The 19,472-nt window shown below is 37.2% G+C and overlaps 1 protein-coding gene across 5 annotated transcripts; it reads left to right on the forward strand.

The window, feature by feature from the left end:
- The first annotated feature begins 7,424 nt into the window (after positions 1 to 7,424).
- Positions 7,425 to 19,436, forward strand: LOC131157185 (uncharacterized). Of its 5 annotated transcripts, none has more exons than XM_058111151.1 (3): positions 7,425 to 7,591; positions 8,171 to 9,875; positions 17,181 to 19,436. In XM_058111151.1, exons 2-3 carry the CDS (start codon positions 8,823 to 8,825, stop codon positions 19,260 to 19,262), a joined length of 3,135 nt encoding a protein of 1,044 aa, XP_057967134.1. In that variant the 5' UTR covers positions 7,425 to 7,591; positions 8,171 to 8,822; the 3' UTR covers positions 19,263 to 19,436. The 5 variants fall into 5 exon arrangements, with proteins under 5 accessions (XP_057967134.1, XP_057967133.1, XP_057967135.1 ...); XM_058111150.1 differs by having other exon boundaries at positions 7,442 to 7,578; XM_058111152.1 differs by having other exon boundaries at positions 7,442 to 7,578; positions 8,208 to 9,875.
- The last annotated feature ends 36 nt before the right edge of the window (positions 19,437 to 19,472 follow it).

A 19,472-nucleotide genomic window follows, 5' to 3' on the forward strand; every position in this document is an offset into this window, starting at 1 on the left:
AACCGAGCCTTCAGTTCAAAAACCTCCTGGTCGACCGAACCATATAAACTCTGGTCGACCGAACCTCTCGGGTTGCCCTGATTTTTACCGCAGTTAAATATTTTTTAAACAGGGTTAAAATATTTGAAATATCATTAAACTTTCCTAATAATTCCTAATAGGTCCTCAACGGTCATATCTTGTCTCATGTCTATATATATGTGATCATTTGTGCAAATTAAGGCTAGATTAGCATATTTGATTAAGAAAAATTCTATGAAAATCCCAAAATCTATACTACTCATTTTCACACCCCATTCACTCATACTTACCTTCTACTATTGCCTAAACTCTATGTAAGTTGATTGAGTGTTTGTTTGGAAAGGTTTACTCTCCTTGTTCTACTTGGTTGATACGATTTTATTGAGAGCTAAACCTAAGTATTCTAAGGAGACTTTGTTAATAAGTCTCTCCTAAGAAGACTTTTATTTGATCTTCTGATGTTGTATATTCATTGCAATATCTTGAGAAGATCGTATAGTATTTTGGTTGCAAAATCTTTTCATAATCACTTCCAAATACTTATTGTGCTTTATATTAAAAAATATATTTGAAGAGATATTTGTTTATGAGACAATGATCTTTGTTGCAATATTCATTCACTCATATATTATTTACTGAAAACAAAGATTACACATCTTTTGCAAACCAAGCACATACATTATTTGATATTTGCATGCTTAAGACATCCTGCTGATTGAAATATTTAAGACTTGATATCTTTGTGTGAGCTATTAGATTGAACACATATTGTGATACAAAGATCATACTGGTTGATACTCTCACGTACTCATTACACTGATAGCAAATACTTTGAGAGTTGAAATATTGGACCACACTAAGCTTACATATTAAATCATATTGTGGTGTGTGTAATTGCGCGCATTTGGGTACATATTTGCTTTACACGAAAGTACAATCACTATACCGATATCATTTGATTGCAAAATATGTTGTATTTCCAGCCATGGGCCTAAAGAGGGAGACTAGCCCTAGAATAGTCTCGGATTGGCTTAGACCCGGTTAGGAAAGTTAGGTGCGCCATCATGTTAAAACGTGTAGGTTGAGGTCAGCCCCGCTAATTGACCTGGTTAAGGTTGAGGTCAGCCCTATGCTAATTGACCTGGTTGTAATAGGTGTCGCTCCATCCTTAAGTCAGCCTTTAGTGGAATCCTCGGGCTTACGAGCTAGAGGCGGGGACATAGGCACAGTTGGCCGAACCCCGATAACATATCGTGTGCCTTGTTTATATTTTTTCACTTTATATTTACCGCACATGTATGTTATGGTGTGATTGATGCGTTTGATTTAATTTCCACATTATATTTATCTACGCATTTGGAAATTGCATAGACAAACCCTAGGTTGTGTATATATTGCTGTTGGATAGATTAACCTTGGAGAAAAGTTTAAATTTCCAATTCACCCCCCCCTCCCCTCTTGGGAATACACCAATTCTAACAAAGGTGGTGGGTCACTCCCGCACAAATGCAGCCACCCATGTGCTGTCACCTTTTCCAGCTGTCTCTTTTTAGTCTGATAGTCAAAAGTAAGTTGTTTTATGTATTTTTCAGTAGTTTGTCAGTGGCTTACCTTGCGCGTAAGTTTTAGGATCTCAGACCTCAATTTAAGGGACTGCCTTCCCATTTTGTAAAGCAGATGAAGTTGAGAAGAAATAAATTTTGTGTTTTCTCCTCTTATGGCTTTCTAAAAACCCTTTTTCCCTGACACTATATATATACACTTTATATTCTGTTGATTTGTGGAGTGGAGTGTGGTCAGTGTGGAAGGCTTCCTGAGCACACACTCACAGTGAGCATTTGAAACTGAAAGCTGAGACCAAACCCTAGCCGCACCAGCATGGCAGCACGCGGCGCACAGGCGCATAAGCAAGTAGAGTTGCGAAAGCCTCTCGGCTCTTAGGCTCTCCCTTGACCTCACTCCCTAATATGAGTAATATCTATCTCAATATGGCCATCTCATCTTCGGATCTCCCTCAGGCCATACACTCACAGCAACGAGGAGCAGCGCTCTAACAGAAGCCTCTTCCTCACTCCCTCACAGCCTCTAAGCAGTTGTCGGCCACTGCCTATTACAGACTCACAGTTCGCAAGCTCACATCATAGTACACCCCCCCCCCCCCCGCGGGCTGGCCATGCAATAGAATCAAGTGAGGATCTCAATGTTAAAGGACGTGAAGTGGTTATTTTGTTCTAGGAAAAAAATTTGCTTCTAGGAAAGAAGCAAATCTATGTTTGTTCATATCTACCTAAATGAAGGAGTGTTTTTTTTAAAAAAATATTTAATTTTTTAAAAATAAATAAATTATATTTTTGAAACGGGTAACTCGTTTATCATCCGTTTATTAAACAAGCGGGTTTGGGTTTACATAGTAGTCACTCACAGGTCAACATGAATCCGAACCCGTTTATTCCTAATCCGTTTACGATCTGAACCCGGCTTATGTGACGACCTGCTTATTTTACCATTTATTGTATTTTTCCTTCCATAACAACAAAACTAATATAATAAATCTAGCATATCATAATCAACCTGAACCCATAGGTACCAGGGATACATCAGAGATACCATACAGAAGTCTAAGCAGTAGGAAACATAAAATTATATACATCTCATAATGTCATTCAACATAATACCAGAGTTACTACATTCATCATATACAACCCAAAATAGTCAAAAATCATTCCTAGGGTCGTCGCCCAAAATCCATCTAACCCTAGCAAATACTTACCCTTCAGAAAGGGTAGATCAACTGTAACTATCTCTCCAGAGCTTTATCCGCTCTCCTTTTTAGGGCTCCTATAATGTTCATATAATTTGGGGTGAGACACCTCTCAGTAAGGGAAATAAACTGATACCAGTGTGTGACAACATGAGTATTTCCGTGTTATACATAAAAGCATACATATGCGTATTTAGTAAAACTATTTATATCATTTCTAGGAAAACATATATAATCATAGCATGACAGAACATACTGGATTTCCATAAGAATAATTCATCTAATATAATAATAATAATACAAAAACAACCCCGGAAGGTTAGCTAGCTGGTGTCATGTCTTATCCCCACATGATTGGGTTGTGTGGCCCAAAGGCGGTTCCCGACAATCTGTCCTGCACCCGCAGGATTCTCTGTTCAACACCCTGAAATTAACATTTCCCATAACATAAATTCAATATTTCTATGTGTACTACGTTTTCTACAAATGTAGGAAAGGCCAAATACTGAATAAAAGTCTTACCCTGAATTTGGGATGAAATCTAAACTAGCCTCATCGACGATCCTCCAGCAGATTTATAGAGAACTTCACTAGGAGTGTCGCGGTGATTTCGGATCGTCGATCCGGCGAAGTACGGACCCAGAAATTAAGAGAGAAGGGTAAGGAACCAAAGAGGAGAGAGAGAGGGTTTCTGCGCATGAAATTTCGACCAAAAATGAAGCTTTTACCTATTTATACACTGGCCTTCGTCGACAAGTCACGTCACCTCGTCGACAAGGTCAAGAAGGACGTTCGTCGACGAACGTCTACTTCTCGTCGACAAAATTTAGAGATGGAAAAATAGCCTCTCAGTATTTTCTCGTCGACAAGACATGCCCCCATCGACGAGCCCCTCTTGTGATCTCGTCGACGAATTCTTTGAGTTCGTTGACGAGGTTCTGTTTATCACCTTCTTTAATTCCTTTTTCCCCCTTCTTTCATTATTTAAATACTATAATTTCTCTGAGTCACTACAACTTACTAACTGGTTTTGCTAGCTCTATTCATTACTATCCATTTAAGACTATGAAAGTCACAAAGCACATGTGTGTGTCCTATGACTAGTCATAAAAGGAAGATACTAAATTTGAAGGTTTGGACTAAGGGTAGTAAAACATTAGGTAATTGATTGGATTTGAATCATGCAACTAAGGGTGGTTAAGGCCCAAATTTATATTGATGGTGCCCTATTTTTTTAAAAGCTTATATAATAGAATTTAGATTTTAGATTTAATTTTAGTACCTATTTGGATTTTTTTTATTCTAATTTTGAATTTGTACGTGGTTATATAAATATTCATTAATACAATAAAATGGGAAAATGCATGAAAAAATTAAAAAAAAAAATTGAATACATGGAAATTAAATATCGAATGCATGGAAAAAGAAATAAAAAAAAAATAAAAAAATAAGTCTAGTGGACCAACTCATTCATGCTTGCACCTGCACACACAAGAGAGTTTCAGTTAACAAATCAAAATAAAAATAATAATAATTACTCTAAATTTGATTGATCAATTGAATTTATTCAACAAATTAATTAGGTTAAAGTTTGATTGATTAAACAAATTTAAGTGGGATTTCTCATCTTGGCCTTTAAATAGTGAGCTTTCAAGAGGTTGGGGGGAGAAAAAAATTTGAAAAAGAGCAAGTTATTAGAAAAAGTGATGAAACATTTAAGGAAGAGTTGGATACTAAGATTTAGAGAAAAGATGAGAGATTGTAAGGTTGAGAGAAGGTGAGAAATTGGAAGGTGACACGATTGGAGTTTGCTGAGCTTTGGATTTTAGAAGTGAAGATCAGAGAAAGGACATTAGAGCAAAGACAGCGAAGAGAAGCAACAAGTTGGCAAATAAAAGGATTCAAAAACAGAAGAGTAAAAAAGGTTAGTACCTATTTTTTCTAATTTTGTTTCTTCTAAGTTGGTAATTAAATTGTTCATAGGTAAATTGAGAGTCGGTTCAAATAGAATTAAAAAAAAAGTAATTTCCAAAATCAAAAAAATAAAATTGAATTCCTAAAATTTTAACTACAAATTTTGTAGAATCCCCAACACCGGACTTGGGTACTTGACCCAAATCCAAAATTTTGACCTAAACCTGAATACCCATGTCCAACAACCCAGGTCCAAATACTTTAAACTTGACCCAAAGAACTAGGTCAACGTGACCGGGGTCCAAGACCATTGCCCTATTGACCTAAGACCCAATTAACTTGGGTTAGTTGATCCAATCTCACATAAGTCCACTTAACTTGAACTAAGCCCAATCAGATAACCCAAGTCTAAACTAGATCTACGTAGTTATAAAACCGGCCCTGTCCCAAATTGAGTCCCATTGGGCTCAATCCAATTGACCAAGCCCAATTCCCCAAAGTAAGCTTAGCCGAGTTAATTAAACCCACAAAGCCCAATTAAGATTAATTCAATTTGACCCAAACCTAGTCTAATTAAGTCAACCTAAAATAAACTTAAATCCAAGCCTGCCCAATTTAATCCCAAGTTTAAGTTAGGCCCAATCATTTGAGGCCCAAAATCTTAAAATAAGTCCAGCCTAAACCTTTGAGCCCAATTTGATACACCAATAGATCTAGCCTAACTAACCTACAACCCAAACACAACTAACTTGGCCCAAAACCCAAAACCTAGGTCAACTTACTTAAACTTTACCAGATCCAAGCCTAAACCCAAGTTAGATTTATTTAACTTGAGCCCTAAACCCATTTGGTTCCTAGGAAATTAGAGAGAATCTCAAGAAAATTCACAAACCAGCCTTAATGACTCAATAAAATGCTATGAAAATGGAAGAGAAAATTGGGGGCCCGAGGGGGGGGGGGGAGATTGAGAAGGGGATCATGTCATCGTGATAATTGATCCAAGTTTGAATTTGAAAGCAAAAGAACTCAAGGTTCTCTGCTTGCATTCCTCTTTCATAATCCGAACCCACAAAAAAAATATAGAGAGGTGAGATTTATAGCAAGACAAAGACAATGAAAAATGAAAAAAAAACAAACAAACAAACAAACGAAGGCAAAATGTGTGTGTGTGTGAGAGAGAGAGAGAGAGAGAGAGAGAGAGGATGAAATCGAAAAGTGAGAGAAATATCGAAGAGGGGAGACAAACATGTGAGAAGGAGAAAGGCTCGAGAGGATTCAAGAAACGAAAGAGGGAAAAAAAAAAAAGGAAAAATTTGTAATATTAGATTTTTAAAAAATAGCAAGGCACGTGTAATTTTACAAACAATGACATGTGACACAGTCAGAACCATGCGTTTAGAGAACGACATGGTACAATCTTATCCGTCAATGGTTGGATCGTTGCCATGTCAGCAATCCATGTCAAATCCTCACTACCTATCGCGTTTTGCTACGTGGCGAGTGATAAAAAAAAAAGTAAAAAAATCATGAAAAAGAATTTTTTTAAAAAATATTTGAGTTATTTTTTACTCATATAACCAAAAAAAAAAAAAATACCAAAAATAAGTAAAATGAGGGAAAAATCTTTAAAATTCATAAAGAATTGCAAGAAAATGTTTAAAAAATCAAAAAAAAAATTTGAAAAAATTTTGGGAATGTTTTAAAGACTTTTTGTTTGAGTTTGATGATTTTTTTATCATTTATATATTAAATATTTATATATTTTTTATTTGGTGTGTGTGTGTGTGTATCTCAATGATTAAAACGAAGGACAAAAAGGTATTTAAGACCTCACTTATATTATTTCGGAGGGGGGTTTATCTAATAAGATCCACTTATTTTGAGATCTTATTAGGCATTCCTAAATCGCACATTATTTTATGTTTTTGTTTTTTAAATTTTTAATATTTATTTTGTTTATTAATGAGTTAATTAAGAGGCATTCGATTCAATTTAAAGATAATTCATAATTAATTAGATATTGTTCGTAGAACATGTGTGTAGGGGATGCTAATACATTCCTCTCACATAACTGAACTCATAATCTCAACTTTAGTAATAGAAGTTTGAGACTATTGGTTCCTTGACTTAGGATTAATCTAAAAACCAATCAACGAGTAGTAATTAGGTAAACTAATGGTACTTAAGAAAATAACTAGTTAATGGTGACTTCATCGAACTTTTTATTATTATTATTATCCTTCGCCATCTCAAACTCTTCTCGGGGACATTGCCACAAATCGATTTATAAATGAATCTCCTACTTACATAGTTGTCAAATTACAGTAAGTAAACTTATTTTATATTATTTTTTTAGCATTTAAACATATTTAAATCAAATGATATGTTACAACAACAATCTCTTTCATAACTTATGAGAAACTATTTCTCACACTATCCCCTTATAATCTTTCTCAAGATTTGAAATAGTTTGAGAAATATTCTTTAAATATAAATATAGATATTATTTATTGTATGAGTACTTTTAACTGCAAACTTATTTTCAAACATTTTAAAATTTATTAAGTTTCAAATGACCCCTTTGTTTTGAAAATTGACCTTCTATTATTTCGCGCAGAAAAGTAAAGTTTAGTGGCAGTGCATGTTTGACCAAAATATTAGGTCCAACAGCAAGTGGGAATACCACCGGTGACCTTACTAGGTCACCCGCGCGTTTTTATTGGCCGTCACGGAACATGCTAGACCATGCATTCGCCGCACTCATTTTAAATTTAATTATTGAGAGCACCAACTTTTTCCATGGGTGGTGGTGGTTCAGAGCACATTATGGAATCTTCTCATCAGCTCAGTTTCAATCCATGGAGGAATTAGCATTCATTCAAGTAATTTACAGCTGTGGGTTTCACGAGATTCATTCCAATCCTCCAGGGTTTAGGGCAACATGAGAACGTCTGTTTAGAATTTCAATCTTTTTTGTTGAAGGGAGGGGATTCATAGTTCATCAAGTTATTCCTTGAATGTTGGACCGACTTTAGTTTTAGCTTTGGTGATTTTCCACTCTCAAAAACAATGGATCTTTTTTATGTAAATTTTCAAATTGTTTTGGGTTTTGGTTATCTTGGGTCATTGCGAAGAGTTCGAGGTTGGCTTTTGTAGTTAATGCGTTTGACCTTTTGAAAAAGTAATAAAATTCCCGATGCAGAAACTAGGATTTGATTTTTGAGTATTTCTTCTCTGAGAGATAGTTGTTTATGAATATTGATAGTCTTGGAGTACACTGACCCTGCATTTGAGAATATGGATTTCAAGGCTTGGATTTGGATTTGTATAGATATGGACAAATCTCAATACTAAATTCGATTGATTCCTGATTAAATCCACATAAATCCAAATCCAAAACCCAAAATCCATGCTCCCAAACAATACCTTTGGACTTTGGTTGAATTAATTGATTGTCTATGGATTATGTTGCAGATGCTGACGGCCTTTATGGATGCCCTTTTTGTGCAAGGTGGTGGATCTCAGTAATTGCACTTATGGGAATGATTTGTCTGTAAGCTAGAGTGCTTTCTAACTTGTTTGGTTGATCTATAAACCAGTTGATGGCCTTTTTATACTCAAATTGTCTGCAAGCAGTGGATGCTTTGTACTTGTTTCAAGATTCTGGGTTTCATCTGCATCATTAGCCCACTAAAGCTTCATGGAACACTATCAATTTTCCTATCCTCAAAGTTTGCTGATTGAACTTGGCTACTTGGGGAATTATCTATTGTGTTCAGCTGGTGAAGTTAATTGGGTTCTCGGCATTGAACATTATGTGGCACCTTGGATCCTTTGAAATATTATACAACATTAGACTTTGCAAGTTTCAATTTGCTAATCAGCTACTTGAGTCTGTATATTCTGAACTTTTGTGTAGTAAAACAAAATGGCAGTTCAGTTGGTAACTTCCTCATAAGGACTCTGATCATTATGAGTTGCACATCAAAGGAGATCTCCTCCATACATATTTCATGGAAGATGAATTGGACATTTTTACACAGCCTATTGGCATTCTATAGTTCAATGATTTGAATACATATTGTTTAAAGCTACACAAACTTGTAGTATTGTTCTTTATTTTTCCATGAAAATGGATGCATTGCAAGTTATTGCATCGGCTACACAGATAGTCTCAAGTATGATCGGGGCTGTTGGTGCTCTACAACAAGCATCTAGGGACCTTGATGAAGCTCCAAAGATTATTCGAAGCTTAGAGGATCTTGTATGTGATCTTGAAAATTTAACCAACAGAGTTAAGCAGAAACATGTCCACAAGCTTCATAATCGCCAATTAAACCACCAAATTCGCAGCTTGGAAAGCCTCATTGTACGGTTGCATCCAAACATCAGCAAGGCAAGAAAGGTTGTGTCCAAGAGTAGGATGAAGAACTTTGCTAAGGTGGTATGGAACTCTATGACTGGGGATCCATTGGGGAGGATTGTTAATTCAATGAGGGATGACTTAAACTGGTGGTTTGAATCTCAAAGATTGACTGAGAACTTCGAGAAAGCAATTGAATCAACAGCTCAAAATATCCCCATTCGATTTAAAGTAAATATGGAACAAGGCTACCCAATTTCTAGTAAGTGCCATGCCGTGAGAAATTTACTAGAGCAGGAAAGTTCTCATCGCGTCATTCTTATTGTTGGGTTATCTGGTATTGGAAAGTCATGTTTGGCTCGTCAAGTAGCTTCTGATCCTCCCATGAATTTTGTGGATGGAGCTGTTGAACTTGGATTTGGACAGTGGTGCAGTCGAGCTTCTTGTAATGGAAGTAAGACTGAATACCAGAAGCGCTTGACAAGAAAAATTTGTAAATTTCTGGTGCAGATTGGATTTTGGAAGAAAATTAGGGATGAAAACGGTGGTGATCTTGAATATGTCTGTTGTTTGCTTCAAGAAGCATTATATGGGAAGAGTATTTTAATTGTTCTTGATGACGTGTGGGAGCAGGACATTGTAGAGAGGTTTGCCAGGCTTTATGATAATGATTGCAGATACCTGATTACAACAAGAAATGAATCTGTACATGAAATAACAGAAGCTGAGAAAGTAGAGTTAAGCAAAGATGACATAAGGGGAATCAGCAAAGGAATCCTTCTTTACCATACTCTTCTTAGTGAGGAAGAACTGCCGGTATGAACCAAATAACATGCTCTCTCTCTCTCTCTCTCTCTTTGTGAAGTAACTTTGACATTTTTTTGCTGCAAAAAGTAAATAATGTGCAAGTTTTCTTATATTTTTTGTGCCTTGCGTCAAATATATGCATGACTTAGATTTCAAGCGATTCTGTTTCATGGATCTAGGGCCCTTGGCTGCCTGCAAATGAAATTTTAGATAGGCAATGTCAAGGTGCATTATAACTCATAAACATTATCTATGGGAACCATTATTTTTCATAATACTTTTAAATGCGATTAAGTGGATCCTGCCTCAAGGGGCTTATGGACTATTTGGGTCTAATTATATAACAAATCACACCATATGTCGGTTTATTGCTTGAGAAGGTATGATGTTAATAGAAGGTTTACCGAGGTCATGCAATGGCATATGAAGATTTAAGCCTAGTGGAGCCATTAAAGACCACAAATGTTGCCATCCCAACTGAATTGCATGGTAACAATTAGTTGTTTTCTTGAACTAACACTTCCATGTGTTTGCTGTCAGCTCTTAGGTTGCTGTCATTTTCTGTTTTGAATTTTCTAGTCATAATTACCCAATTTTACTACACAGGAATGCACGATGTAGGAAGTTTCCACTTTTGAGTTGCAAATTGCCTCTGCACTAAAATATAAGTTTCATGGATAATGTTGCTTTTTCTGTGCATACTTTATGACTTTGGAGCATGCCCTTTTGAACTTTACATAATCTGATTTGCGTGTATAACTCAAAACAGAATCCCATGAAGCTTTCAAATGAAACTTCAGAGTGGTTGAAAATTTGACAAACAAAAACCCCTACAGTTCCCCTGCCCCAAGCACTTTTCCAAGTACCTCTGTTCCCTTATGCAGTTTATACAGCATCTACCCAACACAGTAATCCAAACACCTCAATTGTTTCTCGCTGAAGAAATAAATTATCAGTTTTGTAAATAATGTTAGAATTAAATGTAGAGCATTGTTGATCCACCATATCCTTCCCCATCAATAAATCCTGTGTCTGAAGTCTCCCTATCAAAGCCAACCAGAAAATTGTACTGATTTCCAGGATTTTGGCCTTTTCCCCCCACAATTCACCCACACCAAATGCTTCCACTACACCACAAGCAGAGATAGCCCCAAAACTCCCCAAGCATTTCTAACAGGAAAAGCAGCCTTCCTAGCTCAATGTGTTATCCATGCATAAGGATCCTCCAATAGCTGCATCACAAAATGTAAAGGAGCATGGAACTGAAAATGGTGTATATATAGTTGCATTTGCATTCTTTACCTTACATGTCATAATTAGTGTCCACATGTTTTTTCTGCATTTGAACTCTACTATCATAGTAATTATGTTGTCAATTGTGACAAATTGACAGTATAGGTGACTGGGAGAAGAGAGAAGGAAGAAGAAGATAGATGGGAGTAATACTCGCATAACTTCCAATTAAATTTCAATTAACCCACCTGCTCACAACATTACAACCTACTACTATATATGGGAAACTAAAATTGAAAAAAATTACAAACGAACACCTAAACAAGCTTAATTACAAGCCAACCTCCATATATATGTATAAGTCTTGCTACTTAATTAAATCTAACACATTTGGATTTAGGACCCAAGAAACCTTTAACCTATTCTTCATTATCAGCCTCCAAATAGGATCATATCTATCCATCCAATTGCTGGCTTCCTGCCCTCCAGCTCTAAATATTTTTTCAAACTGGAGCACCTACGCAACTTTTTACTAGGCATTAACCTTTTTTTTCCCTGACTGTTTGTTTGGCTACTATGTGCACGCTGCATGGACTATTGGACAGCAAGATTGATAAGCACTTCATGATATAATTGGAACCTCTTATTTCAATTGATAAGGAAAAATCAAGTCCAAGCAATCGAACTAATCCAAACATCACATCACTTTGGTTTTTGAGAAAGAGATTCAGATATTACAATTTTACAAGAGTAGGTTTCCTGCAAGAAATTAGGATCATAAGATTGCTATATTTCATTTGCAATTTGTAAGAAAATTGTGATTTTAAGAGATGAGATTGACGACCTGCTCTCTATGCAATTTATGCATCTCTGTCTAACCTACTCCGGGCCAATGGGTTGTGGTTAATCATGCTAAAATTCTCCTGTGCAACTAAGATAGATATCTATGGTTTTTAACATTACGTCTAACCTGGATTGTGGTTCTTGGAGGCTAGCAGGCAAAGGAACTCTTTCAGGTATGAAGATTGAAGAGGGAGCCTCGTATGACACAACTCTATTTGTATATTAATCTTTATCTATTTTGTTGTACAAATCGAATGCACAACAGAATTTGCAATCACACAAGCGCAGCACACAACAGTAAAATATACAAAAATGACAATCACACTGACTATAAATGAAAGCAATAGAAACAACACAAGAAATTATGTGGTTCGGTAATGCCTACATTCACGGGAGTAAGCAGCAATAATTTCACAATCTTCTTGTCCAAAGTACATGAACAATACATCACAAATGACATATAAACCTCCAAACCCCAACTAACTTAATGTCTTATTTTCAAAATTCAGAAATCTACGTTGGGTTCTAAAGCCAAACCGTCGACGGTTTCCCCTACTGCTCCGCAACATCTTGATTTTCTACCATGTTTTCTCCCTTGTGCATGCATTCCACTCAATAAATAAGCCAAATATCACAATAATCTCTACATTGACGAATACACGCCCCTTAGGAGAAACTGAAAACATAAATCCGCTACTCCACCTTGATCTTGGGACATTAGATTGGGACCGTCTCCCTTCTAACAATTGGAGGAAAAAACCAAGCCCAAGTAAGACTTGAACTTGCTTGTGGCAGCTTCGGCTTTTTCCAACAACCCCGATTCAATTGTAGATGTAACCTAAGACTGCGCCCTAGGCTTCCAACAAGTAGGCCTTCCCACAACAGTAAACACAAAACCTCCTGTAAACCTTTTATCATCAAAGCTCCCTGCATAGTTTGCATCAACATACTTCACAATTGACGAACCACTCAGTTGCCTGCCAAAACACCCCATTGCACCAGCATAGGGGACCTTTGACATATTCCGGACATCACCAGCTGTCCTTGGGTACTGAGCGATAGACATTTTACATTGATTGTCCACAAAACCACCCCGAGACGACAAACAAAGTCTCCCTGCAGTTTTGTCCACAAAGCCACCCGAAGATAACACCAATCTCCTTACAGTTCTATCCTCGAGAAACTTCAAACCAAGACCATTCTTAGCCGTACCCAAAACCTTCATGTCAAAACCTTTCTACAGAGTTTCCAATTGATTAACTTCAGTCAAAGCCTTCCCAACAAATGACATGTCATCCACAAACAACGGAAACATCACCCCTTTGCAACCTGTCACCCTCTTCCTCACTGGAAGCTCCACCAACTCCTACATCTAATTCTTATGCAATAACTTTATCTCCCTTTGCTATGCACTACAACATGAAAAATAGTAGGAACCTTACTACTGGTAGTAATGAATGCATAAAACACCAAAACTTCAAATTTATACCTGAGTGGTGGACTGATTGTGTACCTGGGCCCGTTGTTTCCTTGATAGTCCCCCGAGTTAAAACTCCCTGCAATATGAACAATGTCATCTCTACTCTGAGTTTGTAACTCTACCTGCATCACATGTCCATTGCTGTTGCAGTTTTTTGGCATCTATTTCTCTTCCTTTACCTGAGTACGCTGCACAATGGCTTTTACACAAAAAATCATGTCTGCACTTATCACCACCTTGTTTTTCATTGGATCACCTAGCTTGAACCCACTTTTCTTATACTCTAGAACGATGTACTGTCCGAATATTACACCAAGCCTAGATCTCACCTCACTAGAAACGTGCACCTGTGGACATCCACTCAATGCAGAGTAGTCTATCGTAAAACCTACCCACAATTTTCCTACAACTCTCTTATCTAGTGATACCTTTGGCGTTCAGTTAAAAATGAGAAATATGTCATACTCACTGACTTCACCAAGAAGTTCCTTGCAAGCCTTGCCCTACATACAACCTATCATGCTCACAAAATTCCTTGAACTGAAGCAGCGTTCTCAATCCCAATGTCTGACCTGAGGATCTCTCTCCCGGTCTGATTTTCCACCTCATCCACAAGTTAAACCTGTCAAATACCTCTAACCTGTGTCACATGAGATACACCAAGACCTTTCATGATAAACCCACGAAATACATATGTCTAACTCCTGACACTACCATCACCAATCCCCAAACATCTAAATACATGTAGTCACCCGAATGCCTTAACCGCTTATGCCACAGAACATCTGACTCAGATTCTACAACTGCAGCTCCACCTACAATTGTTGTACCCTGCAGTGCATAGATATTACCTGCTACCTTTTTTCCTTTAATCACCATCAAGTCGTCTTCACACACTTTCATTATTCCACTTTCAGACTTATAACTATACTCGTTACAATCTAAAGTGCCCAATGAAATCACATTCTTCCTTAGATCCGGTACATGCCTCACATCACATAAATCTCTCACAACACCATTATGCATTGTTATTTTGATATTTCCTATTCCAATTAGTTTGCATACAACATCATTTCCCATTAGAATTTACCAGAATTAAATGACTTGTAGGTGCTGAACCATTTTCTATTTGATGTCATGTGATAAGAACATCTGAAATCTAGGATCCAAAAATCTGTGAGGCATTCTGAACCCGATGAAATAAATAGCATATCACCATCACTACTTTCTGAGTCTCCTTCCACTATATTTGTAGATTTTGACTAACCCTCTTGATTTTCAGCATTCCCTTTCTTCCACTCCGGATATTCCGATCTTATGTGCCCAATTTTACCTCACTTAAAACACTTTATGTCATTCTTCTTTCGGGACTGCGACCGACACTTATTACCACTCGATCCATTCCTGAATTTACCTCTCCCACGTTCATGGTTACCCTTCATTACAAGCCCTTCACCATGTAAAATTTCATCGCTGGTCATTTTTCTTTGATGAAAACCAAACAATGCGCTTGTTTCTTTTGCCCCATGTTAGAGTAGTAATTGAATTCTCGTACGTGTGATACGCTGGTAGGGAATTCAATAACATTAGCGACTTGTCTTCCTCCTCGAACTTTATATCAACACGCATCAAATCACTCACAATCTTATTGAATGTGTTGATATGTTGGTTCAAATCCGAACCCTCCATCATCTTAAGCCAATATAACTTTTGCTTAAAAAATAATTTGTTCGATAAAGACTTAGACATATACTGGCTTTCTAGTTTCGTCCAAACTGCTGCTGAAGAATCCTCATCCATGACGTGATACAACACATCATCAGCCAAACAAAGTCGGATGGTTGATACTGCCTTTGCCTCCAATTCATTCTAACTTGCTTCATCCATGCTTTTCGATTAAACTCCGTATAAGGCTTTTACCATCCCTTCCTACTCTAAGAGATCCTTCACCTTTCTCTACCACAAATCAAAAATTCCGTTCCATCAAATTTGACAACGTCAAATTTCGCAAATGAAGATCCAAAGGTCATTACAACAATGCTCTGATACCAATTTGTTGTATAAATCGAATGCACAATGGAATTTGCAATCACACAAGCGTAGCACTCAATGGTAAAATATACAGAAATGACAATCACACTAACTGTAAATGAAACCAATAGAAACAACACAAGAAATTATGTGGTTCGGCAATGCCTACATCCACGGGAGCATACGACAATAATTTCACTATCTTCTTGTCCAAAGGACATGAACAATACATTAATCATTTACTTCCAACCTCAACATATACATCACAAATGACAAATAAATAGAGTTCTCGAAGGTTTTCCCTCCAAACCCCAACCAACTTAACGTCCCTTTTTCAAAATTCAAAAATCTGCACTGGGTTCCTAAGCCAAACCGTCAACGGTTTCAGCCAAACCATCGACGGTTTCAAATTGAGAGCAAAACTTTGCAATTCTAGGCCAAACTATTGAAGTTTCCGTTGACTAACTGGCCAAACCGTCTACGGTTTCCCCTGCTGCTCCCCAGCATCTTGATTTTCTACCATGTTTTCTCCCCTGTGCATGCATTCCACTCAGTATATGAGTCAAATATCACAATATGTTTGTTTTGATAATCATGTCCGACCTAATGGCAATCAATTTTTTTCATTTTTATTTTTCTTTTGTTTGCAAGTTTGGTGATGTCTTCATCCTACACCATTGACCTGTTTGTTTTAAATATTAGATTAAACCCAATAATCATGTCCAAGCCTCAACATCCAAACAATTATTCCCAAATGAAGGATAATTTGGACAATTCAAACTAGGAAAAAAAAAACATAACAAAGATCCCTAGTGTTCATATTTATAAATATTTAATTATTATTATTTTTACTAGGAATCTTAGGTCTAAAAGATAAATTAGGTAATGAACAAATTTGTGTAAGTTAGGAAGAGGACCCTTAAGATAAGCTAATGGAAGGGTGGTAAAGATAGTTTTAGCACTTACAATGTAGACCCAAAAAAAAAAATAACCCTTTTGCAGGGAGTAGTGAGCCAGTAAATGTTAGTGGCAATAGAAGGGAGAGAGGTAGATCTAAAATAGCTTGGACTGAGATAGTGAGCAAGGATTTGACAGTGGCTCAATTGTCAAAGGAACCTTAGGTCATGCGGAATAGTTGAAGAGGAGCCATGCAACCAACCCCACTTGGTGGGACATAAGTATTGGTTGTTGTTTTTAATTACTGTTATTGTTGCTAGGTATATATAGACTTCATCTTATCCTCATTTCCTACACTGTCAAAAATACTTTTAGGATATACTAGCATTCCTTGCTCCTTCAAACTTTCAATTCTTTGAAGCGTACTTTCTAATCCAAAATGTTAACCACCAAGTATTCAACTAGTCAAAGTGAAGGGTTCAAAATATTGAGATATATAAGCTGATTTGTCATCTCATTCCCGCAACTCATTTAGGTTATATGAGCTGGCTTAGCTGGTGCCCCAACTTCTTTGGACTCCAAAAAATGATTTTCACTTCGCCAGTGACTATGGTGCATACATCCACAAGTGTGTGTGTGTGTGTGTGTTTTTCTAGAACATTGATTCAAACCCATGAGAATCAATTTCATGTGGATTGAGACCTGCTCATGTTTTCCTCCTTTTCCTTTTCATCCTTAAATTCTCATATTTTGTAACTACCATGCAATTATTATAATCTTCTTGTAGTTTTCTTGAATAATTTTCTGAATATTCCTTGCTTGTTCTGTAGGTTGTAGCAGAGAGTTTGCTTGAACGCTGTGGCCACCACCCTCTTACAGTTGCTGTCATAGGTAAGGCTCTCAGGAAAGAAATGAGAGCTGAGAAATGGGAAAGAGCCATCACTAACCTGTCTACATATGCCACTTGTGCACCGGGTCCTGTCTCATATGCAAATGAGAAAGAAGCTGAGAGCACTGTAACCATATTTGGCTCATTTGAATTCAGTCTCGAAGCGATGCCTGAAGATCCCAGGAAACTCTTCATCACTCTTGCTGCTCTTTCATGGGATGAACCTGTGCCAGAAGCTTGTCTAGAAGCCATTTGGTCAGTCCACGGGCAGGAAAATTTATTTCCTCTTGTAGTCTGCAAGCTTGTTGAAGGATCCTTATTGATCAAAACTGACTTGTACCAAGTACATGATATGATGTCTTTATACCTCGATGGCAAGATGAATGATTCAGTTAAGATTCTATTAACTGAACCTGCACCAGAAAGGATTGCCTTTATCTGCCCTTGGCTTTTTATTTTTGGAAAGGAAACTATTAGGAAGATTGCTGAGCAGAAGATAGTGTTTTTCCTAAGTGTTTTAGAGGAAAAACAGGCAGTCATCACCTTGGATTCTTTTATTCAAGCTCTACTGGCAAGCAAATCCATTTCTGAATTCGAAGCTAGCAGAGCAAGGATTAGTAGCATATTGGGACCCAAGATTGCAAACCTGATCTCAACTGAGTCGCAGCATCTAATTGCTACGTCTGCAAAAGCTATAGCAAATGTATTCAGTATGAATGATTATTTTGAGTATTTCCCACCCCTTGAAAGTATTGGTGCTGTTGATAGGCTTGCAGGTATATTGGAAAACTGTGAGGACCCCATGATCCAAACTAACATTTCAATTGTACTTGCAAAGCTTTCAGAATTTGGAAGCCCAGAGACAGTTGATAAGGTACTTCAAGGAATTCCCATTGGTCAGCTTGCTAAATTACTCTCTCCCGATTCTGAGGAATGGCATGAGAGTGTGTTTACAACATTTATGTTTTTGGTCAGAGCTGGAAAGTCAAAAGCTGTTGAAAAAATGTTTGCTTTTGATGTTGACAAAAATCTAATTGGACTTCTTGAAAATGGATCTGAAGTTGCACAACACCATGCTATTGTCACACTGAAGGCATTCTATGAGCAGGGAGGCCCACCAACAAAGAGATCTATTCAACCTGGTACTCTAAATTTCTTGCCTTGGCAGGTTAGACTCAGCTTGGAAAGATTTGTTCTGTCCGAGCAAAATATTACCCTATCACCAAAACCACAAACCTTTGAAGATATCATGTGCAAAGTACTTGAAAGTGATAAAAAGCAAGTAATGGAGGCAATGCAAGATCTCATCCCATTCATCGAGAAAGCAGGAGAGCCGAGAATTAGAGACATGATTATACAAAGTCCCCTTATCAAAAGACTATCAGACCTCCTGCAGCATGGGCAACCAGAACAAAACTCTATAAGATCCGAATCTGCTTTTCTATTAATGAAGCTAGCATGCTCTGGTGGAGAACCCTGCACAAGGAAAGTTTTGGAGTATGATATTATTCCCAAGCTAGTCAAGATGATGCAATGCAATGTCATTGAGTTGCAAGATGCAGCCTACTCAGCAATACACCAGATTCTTTTCAGCAATGGCGGGGTCCTTGTTTTGAACAGGATTGTTCAGATGGGTGTTATCGATAAATTGGCCCATTCAATAGAGAGCAAATCAATAAAGACACGGGAACTGAATGTGCTTTGTGTTTTGGATATCATTGAATTGGGAAACAAAGCCTGCATTGAGCAGATGTTTTCTTTGCAGGTGGTCGAGAAGCTTGTGAGGATTGAGAAAACCAGTGGGGGCTCTGGTGAAACATTGGTTGGGTTTCTTAAGGGCATGGACAAGTGTAAGCATCTGACAGCAGCTGAGCGTAGAGTGATGAAGCAACAAGTAGTAAGGAAGGTAAGGGTAGCTTTAAAAGGCCATAAATTTGAAGCTCAGATTTTAGCATCTCTAGATGCATGTACTGCAGAGGGCTCAAGAGGCAGTAGCAGTGGCAGTGGTAAACATGGAAAATAGTTCCTCATCTTTTGAGAATAGTTGAATAGAATTTTTCCTTCAGAGAATAGCTCAATAGATTTTGAAGTTTTGGCTGACCTTTTTAAAGGCAATGCCCTTCTAAGTATGTTACATTCAACCGTGTTTTGATCTGAAGAATGAATTCAATTTTTAAACTCAATTTTGAAGTATAAATAGTTGTTCATTATCAATGTATCACAATCAATAAAT

Source organism: Malania oleifera, chromosome 6 (genome assembly GCF_029873635.1).
Source record: "Malania oleifera isolate guangnan ecotype guangnan chromosome 6, ASM2987363v1, whole genome shotgun sequence".
NCBI lineage: Eukaryota > Viridiplantae > Streptophyta > Magnoliopsida > Santalales > Ximeniaceae > Malania > Malania oleifera.